This window comes from Eptatretus burgeri, chromosome 1 (genome assembly GCF_056783735.1).
Source record: "Eptatretus burgeri isolate ZD-2024b chromosome 1, Ebu_testis_v1, whole genome shotgun sequence".
NCBI lineage: Eukaryota > Metazoa > Chordata > Myxini > Myxiniformes > Myxinidae > Eptatretus > Eptatretus burgeri.
The window spans coordinates 116,670,680-116,694,663 of record NC_140961.1 but is presented as its reverse complement, the minus strand read 5'-3'; the positions used below and the strand labels follow the sequence as shown (position 1 = coordinate 116,694,663).

General features: G+C 41.6%; 1 protein-coding gene across 3 annotated transcripts in view; it reads right to left on the bottom strand.

Moving 5' to 3' along the window:
- Window positions 1–260: 260 nt before the first annotated feature.
- KYAT3 (kynurenine aminotransferase 3) overlaps window positions 261–23,984 on the bottom strand; it is a 55,818-nt gene continuing 32,094 nt past the window's right edge. For 2 of the 3 annotated variants that reach the window (XM_085895968.1, XM_085895977.1), the window contains exons 7-13: window positions 15,758–15,878; window positions 15,592–15,668; window positions 15,321–15,410; window positions 12,807–12,993; window positions 9,422–9,495; window positions 7,409–7,495; window positions 261–2,185 (exon numbers count right to left, since the gene is read on the bottom strand). In XM_085895968.1, coding sequence (XP_085752094.1) covers window positions 2,123–2,185; window positions 7,409–7,495; window positions 9,422–9,495; window positions 12,807–12,993; window positions 15,321–15,410; window positions 15,592–15,668; window positions 15,758–15,878 — 699 coding nt within the window. In that variant the 3' untranslated portion in view covers window positions 261–2,122. Of the gene's footprint in view, window positions 2,186–7,408; window positions 7,496–9,421; window positions 9,496–12,806; window positions 12,994–15,320; window positions 15,411–15,533; window positions 15,669–15,757; window positions 15,879–23,984 lie in introns of all 3 variants that reach the window. The other variant, XR_015061870.1, reaches the window with a different exon arrangement.

The following is a 23,984-nucleotide window of genomic DNA, read 5'->3' as shown; positions in this document are numbered from 1 at the left end:
TCAGAATACATTAGTCAACATACATACCAATTTTGGTGCTTTTATGAAAAGTCGAACAATTGGTTTGCTATGCTGCAGTACCAAAAAGAGAAAATGTTGATTGAATCATTTTCGATCCACATCATATGCACACACATATTGACACGTAACCTAAGTTCAAAATAAATAATTAAATAAAATAAACTTGGACGGGATAGTGCAAATTATGTTTCAAGCAAAACTTACCATTATCGTAAGACGGAGCCAGTTAAATCAAATAATTTCAGATCAAACTGTCAAAACTTTATTAAAGCAATCATCAATTAATTCATGCATCTCAATTTTAGACTCAAGTATCAATTAAAAGTAAGATTTATTCATACCGTGCCCATCACTTGGTTTAATAGTAACATTTCTACCATGTAAAAACTCTCAAGAGAACGAGCCTTGATGCTCACCCGATTAGAAGATATCCACATATCATGGATGCAAAGGAAGCACACTGAAATAAAATTCAGCAAAGGAAATGCTGGGAGGCAAGGTGAGAATTAAAGGGGGGAAAAAAGAAGTACGATAGGGAAAATTGGGAAGAAGCTTGGGGAAACAAAAAACAAGAGGGGATGGATGGAGATGTAAAGGTGAGTCGAGAAATATCCACAATAATTTATTTTAAAATGTGTTGTGTTGACTACATTGCTTATTGTACTTGCAGGTACAAGTACGAACTGTCTGCACCATTGTGAAGCAGTTTCAAACTTGAGCAGTTCGTAGTGTCATTGTACCTTAACATGACCGCTCCGCTGTGTGGTTGCATCAAAGAAGAGCAGCGTGCAGTGATACGATTGTTGTGGGCTGAAGATGTACCAGGAGCAGAAATACATCGCAGACTTTCAGCACAATATGGGAACAGTGCTTTACTGCAGCAGTGCATGTATGATTGGATTACCATGTCCAAAATCAGTCGCACAAGTGTCACTGATGATGAACGATCTGGACGCCCATCTACGTCTTCAACAGAAGAAAACATTAAACGAGTCTGCACCATGATGCTAGATAACCGACGGTCGATGAGTGACAGTGGCACAACATCTGAACATCAGTCAAGGTTCTGCACATGACATCATTAACAACCGAGTTGGTTTTCATAAAGGTTTCTACAAGATGGGTTCCAAAACAATTCAAAAGATGGGTCCATACTGTGGAAATTCTCCGGAAATTGAACGTTGAAGTGTTGGGTCATCCTCTGTACAGTCCTGACCTGACCCTTTCAGACTTTCACCTGTTTTGTCCACTCAGACGCTTTAAGAGGCCGCCACTTTGCCAGTGACCAACAAGTGAAAGAAGCGGTGCGTGTGTGGCTCGTCACTCAGACAAAAACATGTTTTTTTCTGAGGGTATGCAGAAGTTTGTGAACCAATGGACTGTGTGTTCAAAAGGAGGGGGGGCATGTGGAAAAATGATGCTCTTGTGTATGCTCAATTGTAGTTATATTATTTAAATAAAAATATATTGCAGATACCTTTTGACTCACCCTTGTACAAGGGGAGGAGTTTCTAAATTTCTGTATGTAATTCGTAGATGTGCCTCTCGGGTGTGTGGCAAGTGTCAATCTAAGTTGCCATTGCTTTGCTTAATAATTTGTGGACAGCACACCAAAAGAAGCATGAAGAGCACACAAAATTAGCATGCACAGCAGGGAAATTAGAATATACGAGCTCCTTACGAACACTTGAAATCGTGGAAGACAATGTTACAATTGCTTTCAATGAAGGTTAAAGAAAAGGATAATTAAAAAGTGTGTTGAGGGGGTGGGAGGGAGGAGAGGGGAATGAATGAGAGAAAAAGGAGAAAGTTTTTTTATCTTGTTTTTCTCTCCTATCGACAACAGATCAAACCTCAGAAAGTGCTGTAAACTCACATTCGTGTGTTTATTGAAAGAGTGATGAAATAATATTTCTACAAGCATTTTTCATCTTGGGCTCAGGTGGTTAAGTGAAAGTGGATCAAGTTTTTTTTTTCCTGATTGCCTCAACTTTTACATTTATCCCCAAAAAATAAAAAATAAAAAAAGAAGTAACTTTGCAAGAGAGATTGTATTAGGGGAGGAGGAAGGCGGAAAGATGAGAATGCGTGTTGAATTGCGTTATTCAGGTGTCGACTTGAAATCATTGAGTATCGCTGCTGCTTTCTCGAAAGTTGCGTCTTCCTGCACAAGAGGGTAAGAAAAAGAAGAAACTCTCGTGTTCAAATGCACTTGAAGTTCCGCATGTGTTGTTTCAGGCAGCCTCATGCTTCCCACTTTAATGACTCCAAACTCAAGTGGGTGGATTTTCTCTACACAGCAAATTCTAAACCAGTGAATCAAACAGCTGCAGGGCCAATCTCTAATGAGAGACTTTACGCGATCATTTGCTATGCCACTCATTATCGTACACTTAACATCAATTACTTTTATAACAGTGCAATGTCGAATATATGGCAGTTTTAATCACCCAAAAAGGGCAAAGTCAAATGACTTACCATCACCATCAACATTGCGCCAATGTTTTAATAGAGCGTCGGTTCTTCCGAAGCAGTTTCTTGGCTTGAGGTTCCAATCACTCTGACACAGGACACTCAACTGAGTGTGCAGGAATTTGTAATTTTGTTCAGGGTGCTCGTGATGAATCACCTCCTCTTCACGACAGACATTGTTATGTTTGTGGGGTAAATGGAGGGATTTCGTAGTAAAGGTAGTAGGATTGTATAGTGTAGCATGGTCCGTGGACGAGCAGAAGACATCTCGATGTAAGTCAAGTCGCCAAAACTGTGAGTTTAAGAATGTTACGTGTCACCACATGGGGGTGGTGCTGTGTTAACTAGGTAGGGTTTAAGGCTAGTTTCTCCCAGTATGCGATTGCCCTCTGTGACCTCCTATGTTTTTGCATTTACAAAGCCAGCAATAAAAAGGAACTACATTCCAACAACAACAACAACAACAACAACAACAACAACAACAACAACAACGGCCGAACCGGCTGCCGACGGAGTCCGAATACAATCGGCAGGCTAAACCCCACCCCACCAGGAATGGTAACCGGCAGGCCACACCCCCGAAGCTGATTGGTCGGTGTGACATAAGTGGGAGAATGATTGAGTGGAGACGCGTCGGAACACAGAGGGTCACTCTCTTGCCACTCCTTGACGTGGTTAAGAAGGCTGCGCGAATTTGCTTGCGTGCTGGAATAGGACACCAGCCTTTGATCGTTCAGCTGGGTCGTGAAGTTTGTGCGTTTTAGGAGGAGAGGAAGTGAAGAAGAGGAGTGGAACTCAGCAGTATCCCGTTTTATGTTCAAGGAAGAAGGCGGCAACATTTGCTGTGAGCGAGCCTGGTGCTGAGAGAGGAGCGGTGTGGCAGTCTCGATCGTGAGAAGAAACTGTACGGGTTTGTGGGCTCGTGCTGTTGAAGACCGCCGCACGCATTACCTCACGGAGGAGGCCGCGAGGAGTGACTTGGTGCCATTTTGGTGCATTTTCCCACGTGGTGGCTCCACGGTTCAACGACACCGGTCTCCAAAAAGACATTTCTGGACACGAAGCTGAGTGCCGTCATAAAGGGAGGATTTTCTTTTAATTTTATCTTTCCCCTTGTCTGTGTTTGTGACTGAGTGGAGACATCTTAAATTAGGACTTGGTTTTACCTCACACTTCGATTTATTTTCATTTTCACTCGATTCATTTTCATTATAAATCTTTGATAAATTTTTATTAAACCATTATTTATTGACTTGATTTGTGTTTATCTCTTCGTTGTGAGTTCGAGAATAAACCAGTGTGCTTTCGTTCTGGTGAACGCCTCTGGTAAACGCCCTCGTTGTTTCCCGTCCCGCATGCGCCATAATCTCCAAGGATCTTGGCTGTTCGCCTCAGAGTAAAAACTGTTCAGCTATCCGTCCAGGCTTTTGTCAACCGGCCTGAACACGACATTATTCTTGCAGATGGGACGCCCGGTTTAACGTCCATCCGAGGAACGGCACACAGATTGATGAATCACCCTATTTGTGAAACACTGGTTTATAGCTGGGTCAGGATTTGACCCCATGTGAGATGGCTTAGAGGTGAGTGGGCATACCTCTAGGCCTGTGGTTCCCAACCTTCTTTTGGTGGCGACCCCATTCCAGATCTCAGCATCAGAGCGCGACCCCTCGAAGAACAAAATCACATGTGTTCACTATGAAACATCATTATCGTTCGCGTTTATTGCCCACTTATATTTTCGACAACAAATTATTGATACAATCATGACCAATGCGATGGCTGGGCCTGTTTCTCAGCCACGAGTTTTGCAATGCGCGGCTCAACGCCACTCAACGCGACGATCATGTCTTTCTCAATTTCAAGACTATTGCGGAGCTTCGTTTTCATCACAACCATTGTAGAAAATGACTGTTCACATAAGTATGACGAAGGGTACGGCATTAGGAGCCGTATTGCCTTCTCGGATAGACGTGGATAGGATTCAAGCATTTTGCACCAGTAACTGGACAAAGACACGGACTTGTACAATGATTTCGCTCCAGAATCCTGCTTCAGTCTCACACGCTCCTCTTGGGCGATATCATCGTCGGCGGTGGCGTCTAATGGTGCACTGAATGGGTCTCGGGTAACAGTGAATGACTGGATGTCGAGCTCGGGAAAGTAGTGTTCGAACTGATCAATCAGTGATTGAAGGTGTTCATTGATTTCGCCAGAAACATGCTCGACTTGGATGTCTTCGGATTCTTCAACTTCCAGGTGGGCAGAGAGTGGTGCGGAAATAATACGAAACGGTTGCGACTCACTTTATCTTTCAACAATGCTGGTGTGGCAAGAAACCCTTTTATTTTGTCATGGAAGAACATCAGATTCGTGTCTCTGCCTTGAAGCGTACGATTGAGCACATTGATACGTTCAAAAATGTCACTCAAATAGCACAATTTAGCAAGCCAGTTGCTGGACCCCAGCATTTACACCCATTCATTCTTGTTTTGTGTACGTAAAAACGCTTAACTCTTCACGTAACTCGTAAACACGCAGAACAACGTTTCCTCGTAAAAGCCATCGTACTTGAGTGTAGAACAGTAAGTTCATGTGATCGGCGTCCATTTCATGACAGAATAATCTGAATAACCCCGTGTTTAATGCACTAGATTTGATGTGATTCACGATTTTGATCACCTGTGACAATACGTTCACGAGACTTTCGGGCATTGTGCGAGCAGCCAACGCCTCCCGGTGGATCATGCAATGCATCATAAATGCATGAGGAGCCACTCGCTGTACTTTAGCTTTAAAGCCAGAATGCCTGCCAAGCATTGCAGGAGCTCCATCTGTTGTCGATCCAATCAATTAATTGAAGTCCAGACCTTCTTGATTTTAAAAGGTTTCGATTTTTGTAAAAATGTCAACTCCTTTAGTTGTTGTTTCCAATGACTTGCGCATCAAAGGCTCGTACACAAAATCACCATCTTTGATGAATCTGACCCAAACCATCAATTGTGTGCATGATGCAATGTCCGTTGATTCATCCAGCTGTATGGCATGCCAAAGTGACTGCTTGATGTCCTCACTCATGTCACAAATTCTACGATGAACAGTGTTATTCGAGAGAGGTATGATCGCGAGTTTACTAACCATGTCTTCTCCGATCATGAGAGAAACCATTTTCTTGGCACATGGCATTATCAGTTCCTCGCCGATAGTGTGCGGCTTTTTAGCTTTTGCAATGAGCAACGAAACACGATAGGACGCTTCCCAGCACATGCATTGGTCTGATGACATTTACCTTGTTTATCCAAGCGGGAATTCCTAAGGGCGGTTAACTTCCGTTCGAAAAATGAGCGATCTCTATCTTTGTATGCTGCATGATTTGATGACAGATACCGTTGTAACTTGTTATGTTTCATGGATTCACTCGAAAGTACTTCATAACAAATGACGCACTGAGGTTTCTGGACTCCACGTTCTGTCACATAATATAAACCTCGCTCAATGAATTTGTCATTGTAAGGTCGTTCGCGCAACGCGCCGGCCATATTCCTTCACAAAAAGTAACAACTTTCAACTTTGGGTATAGTATAGAAACGAAATGGTCAAGAAGGCTCTTCTTCAAGAAGAAACGACGTAAAATGAATAATAGAGGCACTGAGTGGTATCCAGTAATAATCCAGAAAATTCAAACACACTTCGCACGCAGGTATTCCAATGGTCGGCAGGAGTAGAGATGATGTAGTTGTAGCAGTTGTAGCGTTGTAAAGATGATGTGAATAACTTGATATTCGGCCAACTATTTATATGCCTGCTGGACCCTGTTTGCACCCTTACTTCAAAGCAACTTTTGATCTGACAACGAGTACTTTTGATCTTACAACTTTCAGTGCTCCATGTCGCTGGGCAAACATGACTCCTTTCATGTCATTGTCAGCTTCACATGGTCAAAGCCATTCATGCGCACGTGCCCGGGAACTGTCCCTCCACTCTCACAAACTTTGAGTCCGTCCATCGCAGTCAAAAACCCAAGCATGGTTTCAGAGGTGCGGATGGGTAGGGGGTAAAAGTGCACGGTTTTGCTCCAAGTGGCCGAATTGAACCGAACCGTGAACCAACTACGGGTTCACCATATGGTTTTTAACAGAGCAATGCGCGGTTACGGGTAGAACTGGGCATGCTCGTTTAAAATTGCGAACATACTGTAACGCGCATGCGCTAGCTGGCTGACGAGGAAATATCATCCACTGATCACCAGAATTAGAGTGGGAAAACCCACCTTCGTTTCTATTTCCAGAACAAAATGTTGTAATGAGAAAGGAATTCTTGGCAATGTCAAGAATGTGGCAAGCGCTGTGTATAGATCACAGATTTACATACTTTTCAAAAAAACGTAGCATTTAAAAAAAAGTTTTCAGACGAGTCCGCGACCACACGAAAAGTTCTTCGCGACCCCAACTGGGGTCGCGACCCCAAGGTTGGGAACCCAGGCTCTCGGCCATCCTACCACCAAAATGCAAAACAGACTGTTTTAATATTGAAAGGCAATGAATAATTTTTCCAATAATTTTAGCATTTGTTGTTAGAATGCATTTGTTGCACAATTTAGCCATACAGGCTTTTTGCTACCTGTCTTTCAACATGCAATCGACAGCAGGATAAAACTCACTTAGTTGAAAAGGTACCACAGGCATAAAGGAGGACGAGATTGATAGTTTGTCTGATGTTAATGTCAAATACGTCACAATTAGCAGAGTTTCTTTCAAACTGAAGTACAATTTTTACTTCTTCCGTATCAGAGATTGATCATTGTCCAAGCACCTCTCTGGGAGGACAAACTACTCTGTCCAGGAAAATGGTCATTTAAAAAGAATGTGTTTTGTTGGTTAAGAATGTATGTGATAGAAGTTGCAGCAAGACCTACCTTAATGAAACAGAGTCGAATGAATTTAGAGAAGTTTTTTTTGTTCTCTGCAGAATAAAATGCAGACACGGGGATGCTCGCCAAACCCTGCATTACACACACAGTTTGGCAAATAAAACTCTGCAATGCATTGCATTATGCACACACACACACACACACACACACACACACACACACACACACACACACACACACACACACACACACACACACACACACACACACACACACACACACACACACACACACACACACACACACACACACACACACACACTTTAAGGCCATTTTCCCCTGTGAGAGTGGGCGTTAGCCTTGTGGGTCCCATGACAATCTTCTATTATGGTTCCCTTTTTGAGGCAATGTTTTTTATGGCCGGATGCCCTTCCTGACACCAACCCTTTAGTCATCTCTTACAACATGCAGGGATACGGTGTACCTATTCTAAATTGGGGCACACACTGGGACATCCCAGCAAGCTGGTACTCATTTTGCCAACCTCAGAAGCTGAGTCAACCCCACCTGGTATCAATTCAATGGCCGAGCGGGATTTGAACTCAGGACCCGAGGATCCCAAGCCCACCACGCTAACCAGTAAGGCTCTGCATTACACAAACGGTAAGTACAAGGCAGATGTTCTAATTAGTCTTCTTTACATGAAAATATATATTTGTTAGGTAATTACTGTTCATGAAGCAGCCTTGGTGGTGTAATGGTTAGAGAATCCACTCAGAGTCTGGGAGGTCATTGATTTGAACCCTATCCGAGTCATACCAAAGACTTTAAAAATGGTATGTACTACTTCCTTGCTTGACATTTAGCATTTAAAATGACAGACCACGGATAATCCCCATAGGTTGGCATCCATGGGGAGGAGAAAATTCCTCCTTAAGAAATCTCCCTGCTGAGTGTGGTGAGAAAAGTGGCACCATTTTTGTGACATCAATGGTAACCAAAGTACCATGGGAAGGGACGACACTTCCCCCAACCTCAGTGGCTGTGTTTGTCTTGTCGAGCAATGCTGTGTCACGTATGTTCCTCTGTATGTCCATGTGTGTGAAGCAGCTTCACTACAAGTCTAAGATCAAGATTTTGATTCTTTTTTTTTTTTAAGATTTATCATGTGAATGGCAAATGTAAGAAAATAGGGGTAATACCCCAGATTGCACACCTGGTGGCAGATGGATAAGAAAACCAGGGAACCATTGGTAGGCATGGATAACCCACAAAATATGTAACGGAGAAGAAAGTAAATACCTATGGATTTTTTTTTTAATGCCATGAACAAAATTTGGTACATCACGATAAATGAAGGTTGCGGTCAAGTTTCATACAAATTGTATATGTGCCGTTTCAGAGAAGAAGTTGCAAGTGTTTGCAGATGGATGGATGACGTGCAATACCATAAGCTCCCACAACTCTGTTCCAGGTGTGCCAAAAATTGGGTGTTATATTATGTATAATTTTTTTTGCTTTCTCACTTAATCCCTACTAGCATATCTACTTTGCGTGTAGCAAAAGCATAAAGTTCCTGATTTTGTGAAGCAGTTGGTTGTATTTATGCTTTCCAAATATATACTGAAGATGCTCACTCGTTCAAAACCCAATAAGTTGAATAACACTTGTATTATCGTAACTCTCAAAGAGCCAAATACTCACTAAACCGCATACTTAAATCCAATGCGACCTTCAGTGACTTCTACCAATAAGCCGAATATCATAACCTGGATCCAATAATCTGGGAATATCCAATTGCAAAGATAATGAGCTAAAGGGAGGAGGGGATGTAACCCAAATTTTTAGAAAGGGGGAAAGCGGTACGTACGCAACCTCTGACCTCTCCTCGAAAGTCACATAGGAGGTCAATGGTGTATATTTTATCAAGGCTAGATTAATCTTGACAAAACTATGGGAACAAAATTATTCGACGTGTTATTATGATCTTTAATTTTGCTTTCAGCATGGGAAATAAACAATGCCGAAAGTTTCCATCAACATCGTTTTCACCGTTACCTTGTTTTTGATGAGCCACTTGACAAATTTGGAGTCGTAAAATTCATCGTCCTTCTCTCCCGATAAATCCACTTCTGAAATGAGACAGGATAGAACCATTATCATGGAGTACAGTAGTACTCCATATAGTGGGATGATAAGGGAAAAAATGGCCACCCATTCAAATGTGTACACAATGATATGCTCATAAACTACAAAAGAGTGAAGTCATAAGCATTTAAAAGCCATACCCTTTATTCTTGAGCGTTTTCTGAATGACCAAGACTTAAAAAGATGCCAGAACACATCGCTAAAGTACCACATTGAGAAATCGCTAAAACGCCAATTTGTACTTCTGTTCTGCTTCTTCCCCTCTAAAAACAAAGTAAAACTGTAGCCCAACCTACCTCAATAACTGCTGAAGCCATGATGGTGATTCCAATGTGAGAAAGTTACTTTGTCTCTGGGCTCGTGCACGCAACTCAAAATTTAAAAACATATTAAACATTCATTGTTTCATCATGAAAAGAAATTGAATGTAAATGTGCATGCAACCAAACCAGGCCAGGATTTTGAGGGGGGGGGACATCTACCACAAGACGAATTTAATAACATAGATGGATTTAATCCATACCAATATAACAAAATATATAAAACATTAAGCATTTTATAACTTATTTTATTACATTATTTTTTTTTGGCAGAAACAAGAAAAGAAAATAAAATAAAAAATAAATAAAAATGTAAAAATAAAGGGATGAAATCTCAAAAAAAAAATAAAATAAATAATAATAATAATAATAATGAAGAAGAATGAAGAAGAATGACACCACATTACAATTCCACAAAACGACACCACAATCCTCTTACGGTTTAGCATTACGATATCTTTTGACATTGTTCCATGTGAAATGAGAGGACTTACGGACCACGTTGCTCAAGCGACGGAGGGGTGGGTAAGTCTACGTGGCTTGAATAAGAGATGGACATAAGACCACGCAGCTTAATGGAGGTGGGGGATCCCCACTCCCCCCCGCCTTGTGGCCAATGACTGTGTACCACAGGCGGTCCAAGACACCTCCCTGGGTGGGGCTTATATAGAGCTATGCGAGTTGTGGAAATATATCTGTCTCTCTGTCTCTCTCATGTTGTTGTTCGATTTCTGCCCCCTACCATAATTAATGTTGTTTGATTTTTCTACCCCTTAACAATAACTATAAACAAGTTGATGATTTAGACAATTAATGATGTTGTTCCTAAGGCACTTTAGTAAAATAAATGAAATCATTCACCGCTCCCACCTTTCATTGAGCAATAATTACCAGTTGTAAGATGTGTCGTAATCACCAGTTAAAGCATTACACTGGATTAATACAGTATTCTTTTTATTATCTTGCCAAAACGAAGTTTTTGCAAGATATGTTAGTCAGCTTGTATGTTTTTATCTTGCCAAAATGAAGTTTTGCAAGATATGTTAGTCAGTATGTATGTTTTTTTTTTGTATTTTTTGTTTGTCTGTAATCACGTATAAAAAATTCTGCAGAGCACAGTTATCATCGGAAATTTTTGTAACTTCGCATATCAGAGGCCTGTAGAGGTCCCTTTCAGTGCACAAAATTTGTAGGTCAAGGTCAAAGGTCAAGGTCACTTTGGCGCAAATCAGGGGAGTCGACGAAACCCTTATTTTTTGAGTAATTTTGATCGGATCGTCTTCAAACTTCATGGGAATATAGTTCATGGTCTGGTGCTCAGCTGATTAATTTTTGGTGGCGATTGGCCTTGACCTTCATATGTTTTTTTTTTTTTTTGGTCTGCAATCACGTATAAATCACTCTGCAGAGCACAGTTATCATTGGAAATTTTTGTAACTTCGCATATCAGAGGCCTATAGAGGTCCCTTTCAGTGCACAAAATTTTGAAGGTCAAGGTCAAAGGTCAAGGTCACTTTGGCGCAAATCAGGGGAGTCGACCAAACCCTTATTTTTTGAGTAATTTTGATCGGATCGTCTTCAAACTTCATGGAATATAGTTCATGGTCTGGCGCTCAGCTGATTAATTTTTGGTGGCGATTGGCCTTGACCTTCATGGTTAGCGCCTGAGGTCAAACATATTTGACCCCAAGGTCAAATTTTCAAGTTTTAGGAACCATATCGTGTCGTACCTCAAATTGAACACCTCGATGAGTGCTTTCTAGATATGTCAAGCTTGAGACATTATGACATCATTTGGTGATGTTATGAGGCAAACGCATATTTTTCATGGTTACTCTGTAGAACGATTCTCATCGGAATCTCTCGTAGGCAGATATTCCTCAAGGAGTCGCTCCTGGTGGATAGCAGCTCTGTTCACCTCAGTGTGACCTTAAAGAAGTCACACGTGGTCACCTTTTGGAAAGATACGGGTCACCCTGCGGGTAACATTGGTTTTATTTTTATTTTTAATTACACAAGATCCAATGCAACGGGAACTGTTTACACAAAAACCAATCAAACTTAAACAAGAGATTACAATAATGTCTAAAAACATCCTCACGTAATCGAATCAAGCATTAGCACAATAACCCCTCTCTAATATGATGGAATATATCCTCTAAGCTCGAACCACAAATTCATACTTTACTGAACAAATTGTTGGAAATCTAATGAGCTAACATTTAAAAAAAAAACATTTTAATCGATTTTAATTGGTGCATTGCTCGACGGAAATGTGTACAATGCCTTCAGAAAGTATTCAAACCTCATGGCTTTCACATTTTGCCTGAATTTAATTTTTTTTTGTCACTGATCTACACAAAATGAAAACATGTTTTCAGAAATTTTTACAAATCAATAAAAAATGAAAATCTGAAATGTCTTGTGTCTAAATAATGCGTACAAAAAATTATAAGAGTTAAAAACTTCATCAATTAAACAGAAGACGAACTGGTGCTACATCCAAATTTGTATATAAGGTAGGAAAATAAAAAAGCTGAACTGACAATATGGAGGAATCTCATTCTAGTTAAGACCTCTAAAGTTGAACTTATACTCTTGAAAGTGTAAATACCCAAATTATTATGAACTGCTAACCAGTATTTCCTAAACTGTTTCCGAAGCACTTGTAATTGCCGAGCACCCGCAATAAAGCTACACTTGTATGGGTTAACAAAAAAACAAAACAAAACAAAAACGTTTTTATGAGACTTTGGGATCCAGAAAAAACGAGGAATAAATTCATTCATTTCATATGCCACCTGTCATAACTCACCCACAACTTTTGGAGCAATCATGCTCACAGACAGAGACAGACAGACAGGGGTGAAAACAAAACCTCCATCCACGTTCGGTGACGGAGGTAAAAAACGAACGATCATGCGAGAAAGTAAGAAAATAGGTTGAAGAGAATAAGACAGGAAGTTTGTCCACACCGATGTTGGAGATGTCGGCAATCATGAAGTAGCCACCCTCAGGAAGCACAGGCTGCATGCCCGCATGGGAAAGCATGTCTGCCATGCGATCGCGCTTCACCCGCAGCTCATTGGGCAGACTTGAGAAATAGCATGAGGGAGAAGCGAGTCGCGAGAGTTCCACGGAGAATGCGTTGGCGACTGCTTCCTGTTGGTGAGCAATGCAGAGACGGAGATAGATTGGGAATACACAAGTTGTAATGTCCGGTCAATTCAAATCGTGGTCATTGCTAAAATGTGCATAAATTAGCTGTAAAACACAATTCTGAAAGATTTTAAAAATCACAACCTTTAAAAGAACGACTGTATTTCCTTACTGCTCACTCCAATGGAATTAATTAAATAAATATGAGTATGTATGTGTAGGACTACGACAATGACTGCTGCTCCTACATTTTTCTTTGAAGGCCCCAAATAATCACACATTATTTTTATGGAAGCTATGGGGAAGGTTTTAGCCCAGGCCTTTTTCACGAACCAGATTGTTAGGCCTGCCATTGAACTGGAGCAAATTTTTGGCAGGAATTTTCAATTTGTTCAGGATGTTGATAACACTTTCGGTTCAAGAAAGAGACTCGGTGGTGTGGTCTAATAGTTAAAGCGTCTGCTCCAAGTCTGGAAGGTCAGCTGTACAAACTCCAGCAAAGTCAAACCAAAGACTTTAAAAAGTGGTACATGCTGCTTCCTCACTTGACATTCAGCATTTAAATAGATAGAGTATGGACAAATCCCATTGAATCCCCATCGGTTGGCATCCATGGGGGAGGAGGAAATGCCCTGTTGAGTGCAGTGAGAAAAGCAGAGCCATTGTTGTGACCACACTGGTACCCAGGGAAGTGAGACAAGACTTCCCCCAAGCTCATTGACTGTTTCTCCCATCCAACAGTCCTGTGTTGTGTCGTGTGTGTGTGTGTGTGTGTGTGTGTGTGTGTGTGTGTGTGTGTGTGTGTGTGTGTGTGTGTGTGTGTGTGTGTGTGTGAGTGTGAGTGTGAGTGTGTGAGTGTGATGCACGCACGTCAGCTCCACCACGAGCCTTAGATCCTTGTTTTTATTTTTTAAGTGGGTCTTTAACGTCCAACATCGACTGTTGGCAGATGGGACACCCAGATTACCATCCATCCAAAGCATTTGATTCAGTGAATCGCGATGCCCTCTGGAGGATTGTTGGTCTTCGTGGGTTGCCACCACAACTGATCAATCTGATGTCTAAACTATACTCTGGTACTGAGAGTGCTGTGAGATGTGGTGGTACCATCTATAACTAATTTCCAGTTGTTACTGGAGTTCGTCAGGGGTGTGTACTGGCCCCCACACTTTTCAGTACTTGTATGGACTGGATTCTGGGGAGGATGTCGGAGAGATCAAGCTGTGGTGCATCGTTTGGGAATGTCAAGATCTCTGACCTTGATTTCACAGATGATGCAGTCATCTTTGCAGAGACTCTAGATATCCTGTTGGGGGCCCTCGAGGTGCTGAATGAGAAGTCGGAGCCACTGGGATTACGGGTTTCCTGGGTCAAAACTAAGATCCAGGCTTTCAATGACATCTTTTGATGCCGCTGTCCTGTCGGTGCCTGTTTGTGGTGAGGATGTTGAGGTCACGGAGAGATTCACTTACCTTGGCAGTGATATTCATGTCTCTGCTGGCTGTGAGCCAGAGGTCAATAGACGTCTGGGTCGGGCCTGAGGAGTCATGGATTCACTGGATCATGGGGTGTGGCACTGCCGGTACATGTGCAGGAGGATGAAAGTCCGAGGGTTCAGGTCCTTGGTGCTTCCACAGTCTTGCTCTACGGATGTGAGACTTGGACTCTAACCAGGGATCGGAGACGGAGAGTTAATTCCTTTGGTACCAGTTCTCTTCGGAAAATCTTTGGCTATCGCTGGTCGGACTTTGTGTCCAACGAGAGGTTGCTGAGAGAGACTCAAATGAGATTTGTTACCTGCATAGCCCGTGAGCATCAGCTGCAGCTGTATACACGTGGCTCGTTTTCCTAACGCTGATCCTGCTCACTAGATTCTCTCAGCGAGGGAGCCTCGTGAGTGGAGGATGCCAATGGGCTGACCATGTTCCTCATGGTTGCAGCAGGTTGATCGGCATTGGCCAGGCATATGCCTGGGGGTGGCCCTGGAGTACCGGTGGAAAGGACGCAGCGACGCGCTGCTCCGGCACATGCTCCCATACCTGACCTGACCTGACCTGAGGGATGGAGCACTTTGCATTGCAACGTCGGGCCTGCGAAACACTAATCCGACAGTTTATAGTCGATACGGGCATCAATCAGCTCTAAGGTGTGCTAATTCTTCACCATTTTGTCGAACAATGTCTGTTAAAAAAAGACAAAACATACCGACTGCACATACATTATTTTGAGAGAAATTGGAAGATCTATCAAACGAAGTGAGGAGTGAAGATATGAGGTCGTTTATTCCTGGATCGAGGGAAGATCTATAATACAGCCTTTTTTGGACTCACCTGCAGTGGTGTGGGACAGTTGTAAATGCAGTTCTGGTGTACAGTCTGCAAATGCTTCATCAGTCCCTCCGGTGCCACGGACCAGCCGAGCTGTCTCCACACCAAAGGAAGACTTATTACGACAAACAATAAAAAGTTTTCAAAGTCTTACTTCCCAGAATATGTCAGATGAGTACTTTGGAAGTTGCCTCATCTTATTTAGTTGGTTCTTACCCACTGAAAGATCAGAGAACACAAGACACCAAAGCTCGGAGATGCTATGAAGTTGTACCTTCCAGCCAGTAACACTGAAAGTCTTTCCCGCACTTCCCACCGTAACAGTCCTCTCCCACATGCCAGGAAACGTGGCTAAATTGGGTGGAGGAACAATAACTCATCACAATCATTGCACGCACGCACATGCACGCGCACGCGCACGCACGCAAGCACACACGTACCAATTCTGACGTGTTCTCTGTTGTCATAAACCAGCCATTCGTAAACTTCATCGCTAAAGCAAAGCACATCGTTTTGTACACAAAGCTCCGCAATGCCTTCCAACTCATGCCGAGAAAAAACCTGTGTGAGAGACAGAGTGAGAGGCAAGGCCGGTACATTTCAGAGTCCTACATTCATCGGGTCTTGTAATCCAAAAGTGGAGTCGGAGGCAAGTTACAACTATTTCCTTTTGCTTGTACTTGACCATTATAAAACTAAGTGACTCCAACGTTTAACAAGGCAATGGTTTCTCAAAAGAACAACTGAATCTTTGTTGAATCCATACTATAAGAGAGCCATTTGTGTCAGATGAGTTCTTTGGAAGTTGTACTCTTCAAGAAAGAGTGGCATCACCACTTTCCTCAGAGATGGCCAAACGGATCTTCGGCAAACTTTCAGAGGTTCATCAGTCAGTGCCAGGGAGTGTTTTCATATATATATATATATATATATATATATATATATATATATATATATATATATATATATATATATATATATATATATATATATATACATATATATACATATATATATATATACATATATATATATACATATATATATATATATATATATATATATATATATATATATATATATATATATATATATATATACACACATATATATATACACACATATATATATATACATATATATATATATATATATATACATATATATATATATATATACAGTAAATAAATAATCGCTCGATAGTGCCTCAGCTTTTGAAGCTGCGTGAAAGGTAATATTAGATGATCCTGACCCCATTCCTTAGTGGGTATGAGAGGAAAGTGTTTCAGGCCTCCAACAAAAATAGAAAAAAAACAAAAAAAAAATTGATTTCTTTGAAATGCCAACAGGATGAGAACAGCACAGGGAAATGCTGGGTACCCGTTTGTATGGTACAACACAGAAAATCCCAAGAGCCTTCATAAAAGGGCATATAAAGTCGTATTTGGCACCTGGGTGGAAAAATATACAAATTGCTCATACATATGTGAATACAATTCTCCAATTATTGTTATTGGTCACTTTTTCAATCTCGTGTCAAAATGAATACACGGATGCACACAAAAAGTGGAGCATGCTCGCTGTAAGACTTTTGGCATCTCCTGTTTAAGGAGATGTCGCCTCATGTTATTGTGGAGATGATCCATGATCCAGATGCCTGGTGTTGCTTAATGGGTAGGGTGGTGGGCTTGGGATCCTAGGATCCTGAGTTCAAATCCCACTCGGCTGTTGAATTAATACCAGGTGGGGTTGACTCTGATTGTCATCCTTCTGAGGTCGGCAAAATGAGTGCCAGCATGCTGGTATACTGTGCCGGGGTGGTGACCCATCCAGGATTGTGCCCAATAGCCAACGAGACTGCTTAGGCAGCACCAACGCTCTGCACAGAGTATGGTCTCAATTGATGGATGGGATGGATGTTTAAGGCTCTTGGAGAAGTTTGCACACAGACTTGAAACACAAACATTACAACACAACAAAGCACAACCAGACTCAGTTGTGTAATGGTTCGAGCATCTGTTCTGAGTCTGGGAGGTCGGCGGTTGGAATCCCTGCCGAGTCAAACCAAAGACTAAAAATGGCACATGCCGTTTCTTTGCTTGACGCTCAGCATTTAAAAATGATAGAGCATGGACAAACAACCATAGGTTCATAACCACTGCACGGGGTTGTTGGGCCAAACAGCCTCCTCTTGCATCGAAGTTCCTTGGAATGGAACTCATGTTGATTTTTTTATTATCTATTTAAAATAAGTTTTATGTTATACTTGACGCCTATTATCTGTGACAGTCATATTACGTGGGACATAAGCACAGTGCATCAAATGCTGACTTATTTCTTATGAGTGGCGATTTCCCACGCCCTCTGCTCAGCTCAAGTGGACGGCACTTCAAATGGACGAATACTTGCGTCAAATGTTTTGACAGCAGCCAAAACGGCCATTGATACGACAATAACATTGACCCCAGGACCCTCTGCCAACAACAAAGTGATTGTTCAAGGATTGTGTAAGATTTTAGGAACATGGGAAATTGCATTCTCTCACTGTTGACTCCATTCTCTTCCTTATGATCGGCAAATTTTATTTTGCCAAAGTCCTCCAATGTCTCGATAACCTCGACATCCTTCACTCTTTGTTTAACCCTTTTAGTTAAAATATATCATCATCATGATGGTGTTGTTGTCGTTTGCAATAAAGGTTCAATAAACTTTACCACTTGACTGCAAAGTCTGAAGTATAGACTTTCTTTCTGCATTACAAAAACACAGAAAGATTCACTAAATCAATCAAGTGAAGCAGCATGTTGTACTAAATGCATTGTGTGTGTATATATATATATATATATATATATATATATATATATATATATATATATATATATATATATATATATATATATATATATATATATATATACATACATATATATATATACACTCTAATGTGCAAAAGTTTTAGAACACCCCCATTTTTCCAGTTTTTACTGAAATTTAAGCAGTTTAATGTTTAAATATAGTCTGAAATTAAAGCACAGAAAAAAGAAACAATTGCAGATAAAAAAAGAAATCATGGAATCGTTTTGTTGAACAAAATTTAATCTAAATTTTTGACTCATAAAAGTAGCCACCTTTTGCAGATATAACAGCCGAACACAGTCGTGGCATTCTTTCTACAATGGAAATCAAATATTATTCAGAAAGTTCTTCCCAACAATGTTGCAGAAATTCCCACAAATGTGTTGTATTTGTAGGTTGCTTTGCTTTCACCCTTCTGTCCAGATCATCCCAAATCAGCTCGATGGGGTTTAAGTCTGGAGACTGTGCTGGCCATTCCATGATTTGAAGCCTACCATCTTGTTCTTTTCTTCTAAAGTAGTTCTGACATAGCCTGGAGGTATGTTTTGGGTCGTTATCTTGCTGTAGGATGAACCGCTGACCAACTAGGCATAGACCAGAGGGCATTGCATGGCACTGCAAAATGCTATGGTAGCCCTTTTGGTTCAGGGTGCCAGTCACTCTGTGCAAGTCGCCGACTCTGGATCCAGAAAAAGAGCCCTAGATCATCACGCTTCCTCCTCCATGTTTGACAGTTGGTGTCGCACACTGAGGAACCATCCTTTCACTGACTCGACGGCGTACAAAAACCCTGCGTGATGAACCAAAGATGTCAAATGTGGATTCATTGGTCCATAAGACCTTCTTCCATTTTTCAGTAGTCCAGTGGTGGTGCTTCATGGCCGAGGCAAGCCTCTTTTTCTTATTTTGCCATCTTAGAAATGGCTTTCTTACTGCCACTCGACCTGTCATACCTGCAGCTCGAAGTCTTATCTTCACTGTTGAAACTGAGACTTCCTTACTTCGACCAGTGTTAAGCTGTGCTTGAAGCTGCTGTCCTGTGAGCCGTCGATCACGCAAGCTGTTGACTCTCAGAAACTTGTCTTCTGATTGTGTTGTGGCTTTGGGTCTGCCAGACCTCTTCCTGTCAGAGTTTCCTCGAGTTTCCAAGTGCCTTTTGATGGTGTCGGAAACTGTACTCACTGATACCTTGGCTTCTTTGCAATTTATCTAAAGGAAAGACCAACACTTTTAAGTGTTATAATGGTCTGTCTATCTTCCTTTGTTAAATGTCTTTTTCTCACCATTATGATAGAAATATACTATTTCCTGCAGTGCAATATTGACCAAATAATGCTTCAGAGGGTGCAGCAACACAGTCTGTTCCATCACTGCTTTTATACAGACAGAGGGTTTGTAACTAATCAACAAAAGTTGTGACACCTGTAGGAATAGTTTGCATCAACTTTCAAGGCTTAATTTACTTCCATTGCTACAGAACAGCTGCAGTTGCGAACCCATTACTTGTTCCCTGAAAAGGGCCTTTTTAACAATTCTGAAATTTAATGCAAAAAATGTATTTACATTATTAATTTGAAATTTACATTATTTTTCAGTTTTTGGTAACCTAACCTTTTTTTTAAACCCCTGGCAGTTTACCACTTAGCTTTATACCATTTCAGGTTATTCACTGGACGTGAACTGCTTAAATTTCAGTAAAAACTGGAAAAACGGGGGTGTTCAAAACTTTTGACCTTTCTCTGGCAGTTCAAAACTTTCAAAAAGTATATATATATATATATATATATATATATATATATATATATATATATATATATATATATATATTGTTGCGAATTCGCGCCCGCCGGCGTGCGAGCGACCGCGTAACTCTAATAGCAGCTGCCTCGCCCACCGGAACGGACAATTCAGTCGTGACCCTCTCGGAACAACGCCGGGAGCTAGTCACGGGTGGGGGTTTAACCTCACCACAACTCAGTCCGCATTCGACCCGCGCGAAATAGGGTGAATCGCCGAATGTCAATATACCTAAGTACCCGCGCGAGTGACGTACCGAGGAGTTGTACCACACCGCAGGTCGACTCCGGACACGAACCGCTTAAGCGGCTCGTTCCGTGCTGCAGGGATAACCGAACGGAGTTATCGTCGACCTCGACGGTTCAAATTATTTACCGGGTGTTTTAAACCCACTATCAATCACTTACGTGATGCAAGATGGAGCTTTCAAATAAGGGAAAAGACGCAACGAAACGGGAAACAGTTCAACAAGCAAGCACCTTATTACACACACACAGACAAGCACGTATTCACAGTCATACAGTAATGCACATATAACAGTCAAGACAAAATGCAACAAAAGCAAAAGCACAATGCAAAGCTGCAACCGAATATAATTATTTACAACACTTAAACACTTATACTTGTCGGACAGCGCCACGGCATTCATTCAAAAGCAAAGGAAACGAAAGTCACCCTCACAGGCAAGGAGGCAGGCAGGTCCGTGGACCAAATGTACGTGGACCCTGGAGGAGCGGCCAGGTCCACGAGACCGAGAAGGTATTACCCGCGTCCTCGTGACGCGATGGCGGGCAAGCCGCAATGTCCGCGTCGCTGCGCCCCGACTCCGTGCCCCTGGCGTGGTCGATGAGCCCTCTCCGGCGTGCTCCGCGCAAGCACGGTTGGGTCGGCACCATGGTTAGGGTGGGGAATGAACGGGGCCACCAGCACTATCTCAGCGCGGATGGGGGGGAGAATTGTCGATGCTCATGGTCGAGCGAGGGGAATGGCTGGCTGGCTCGAATCCCGCGACGAGACAGCACCGACGACGAGACGAGCGACCCCCACACTGCAACCTCGATGACGACTTCCGTCTTCACTCGACCAGCCGCCCGTCTTCACTCGACCCGAACTCCCGTCTTCACTCGCCCCGACCAGCCGCCCGTCTTCACTCGACCCGAACTCCCGTCTTCACTCGCCCCGACCAGCCGCGCGAGTCGCCTTGTGCTCGCGTCTTTATAGACCGGAGGAAGAGCCTATATGCAAATATTAGGATCAAAACGCGATTGGAGGCGGGGCCACGCTACCCTCTGTTCAGCCATTGGTGCGGCAAAAAGGGGTGTGAGCCTCTTTGGTCCGAATTCTCTCCCGTGAAGAATCCATATTCATCGCGCTTGGAGGCGGGGTCATACCGCCCGACGCTCGCCCATTGGACGGAGAAAAAGGGGTGTGAACCCTTCCTGATCCGAATTTCTCCCTGAGAGGAACGCATTCATACTCGCGGCTCGACGCCTTTGGCATCAATTACCGAACGGGCCCTGGACAGCACGACGTTTGGTGTTGACTGGTGGTGTGGGGTCAATGGTTGTGGAAGGAGAAAGGCGAAGGTGGTGGGGGGCTTGCTGTGGTGGTTTGGGGGTTGGCGGGCGTCGTTTGGGAATGGCGGTGAAGCGATGTTTGCGGGATGGAGTTGTGGAGGTAAAGAGGCAAAGGTGGTGGTGTTTGAGTTGTTGGTGGCTTAATGGTCCAAAATAACAATAGAGAAAGAAAAATGGCTAACTCAAAGCGTCACATCTCGGATGAATCACACATATTCCCTCTATACAACAGGTTTGGGCTAACTTCACATGAACTTACCGATATACCTCACCTGAGGACCCTTTATGGTGTAATGCGAATTTCCACAACCATAACAATATATGTGTGTGTGTGTGTGTGTGTGTGTGTATGTGTGTGTGTATGTGTGTGTGTATGTGTGTGTGTATGTGTGTGTGTATGTGTGTGTGTATGTGTATGTGTATGTGTATGTGTATGTGTATGTATGCGTGTATGTGTATGTATGCGTGTATGCGTGTATGCGTGTATGTATATGTGTGTATATGTGTATATGTGTGTGTATGTGTGTGTATGTGTGTGTGTGTATGTGTGTGTGTATGTGTGTATGTGTGTATGTGTGTGTGTGTGTGTATGTGTGTATGTGTGTATGTGTGCATGTGTGTGTGTATGTGTGTATGTGTGTATGTGTGTGTCTGTGTGTGTGTGTGAGTGTGTGAGTGTGTGAGTGTGTGAGTGTGTGAGTGTGTGAGTGTGTGAGTGTGTGAGTGTGTGAGTGTGTGTGTGTAATATATATATATATATATATATATATATATATATATATATATATATATATATATATATATATATATATATATATATATATATATATATATATATCACTGAGTAATTTTATAAACGTTTCTTTATTTTTCGAATTCTTTTTTTCAGCTTTGCAAACGTCTGTCAAGAGGTTGGCTGGGTGGTGACAGGTAATAATAATAATAATAATAATAATAATAATATGATGATGCAACAGGTAATTATAATAATAACAATACGATGTGACAGGTAATAATAATACGATGTGACAGGAAATAATAACAATAATAATAATCATGATAATCATCATGTGAGAGGTAATAATAATAATAAGGATAATAATAATAATGATGCGAGGTAATTATAATAATAATGATGTGATTATAATAATAATAATTATAATAATAAAAAGTAATTATAATAATTATAATAATAAAAACGTGACGCGACCGCTAGGAGCACAAGATTGGTCCTTCAGTATTAATATATAGATGATAATAATGATGTGATGGGTAATAATAATAATAATAATAATAATAATAATAACATTACGATGTGACAGGTAATAATAATATTAATAACACGACGTGACAGGTAATAATAAAAACTAGCATAACCCGCGCTCTGTGCAACATGTTGGGGTGGGTGTGTTTGAGAAAGGAACTGATGCAGAGTATCAGTAGTAATTTTACTTTAATGCAGTAAGTGGAATACGATTTCACTGTTTCAGAACCATTTTATTTACTTTTTTGTATCATGCACCTCATATGGTCTTTGAGATAATGTAAGCTGAATATCACGTTACTCGAGCGCAGAACAAAGTCGAAGATATCGCGACACGAAACCACAAACTCGGAAATAATATATAAGATAACACGACATGACAGGTAATAATAATAATAATCATAAGATGTGACAGGTAATAATAATGATAGCAATACGGTGTGACAGGTAATAATAATGATAGCAATACGATGTGACAGGTAATAATAATAATAATAATACAAGAATAATAATAATCATACGAGTTCCTTTACAACGAACTTCAACACAAGAGGCCGTTTGGCCCATCAACCCTGCACAATGGTTGCCAAACTATTGTGTGTCTGTGCTCTATCCTTCTCAAATGCTGAACACCAAGCAAGGAAGCAGTACAAAACATTTTAAGTCTTTGGTATGACTCGGCCAGGGTTTGAACCACCGACCTTCCCTACTCAAAGCGAACGCTCCAGCCACGAGGCCAGTCTTGAATGTTTTTTTTTTTTACAATGTATTAAAAGTATACAAGTTACAGTGTTTAAATAAATCCAAAATGAGAACAATAATTTATTTTGGGTTCAAATGTGACAGGTAAGAATAATAATTATTATATTATGCAACCGGTCCAGACGGCATCAGCCCACGTGTCCTAAAAACCTGCTCCTTTGCTCTTGCTCACCCTCTCTATCTCTGGTCTATTCACCCTCTCATTTGCTGAAGGTCATCTGCCATCTGCTTGGAAATCTGCTAACATCACTGCCCTGCATAAAAAAGGTGCAAAAACAGATCCATGCAACCACACACCAATCAGCCTTCTCCCAATCATCAGCAAGGTTATGGAATCAATCATCGCTTCAGACATTAAATCCATCCACTTCTCCAATGGCTTGATTTCCGATCATCAGTTTGGTTTCAGAC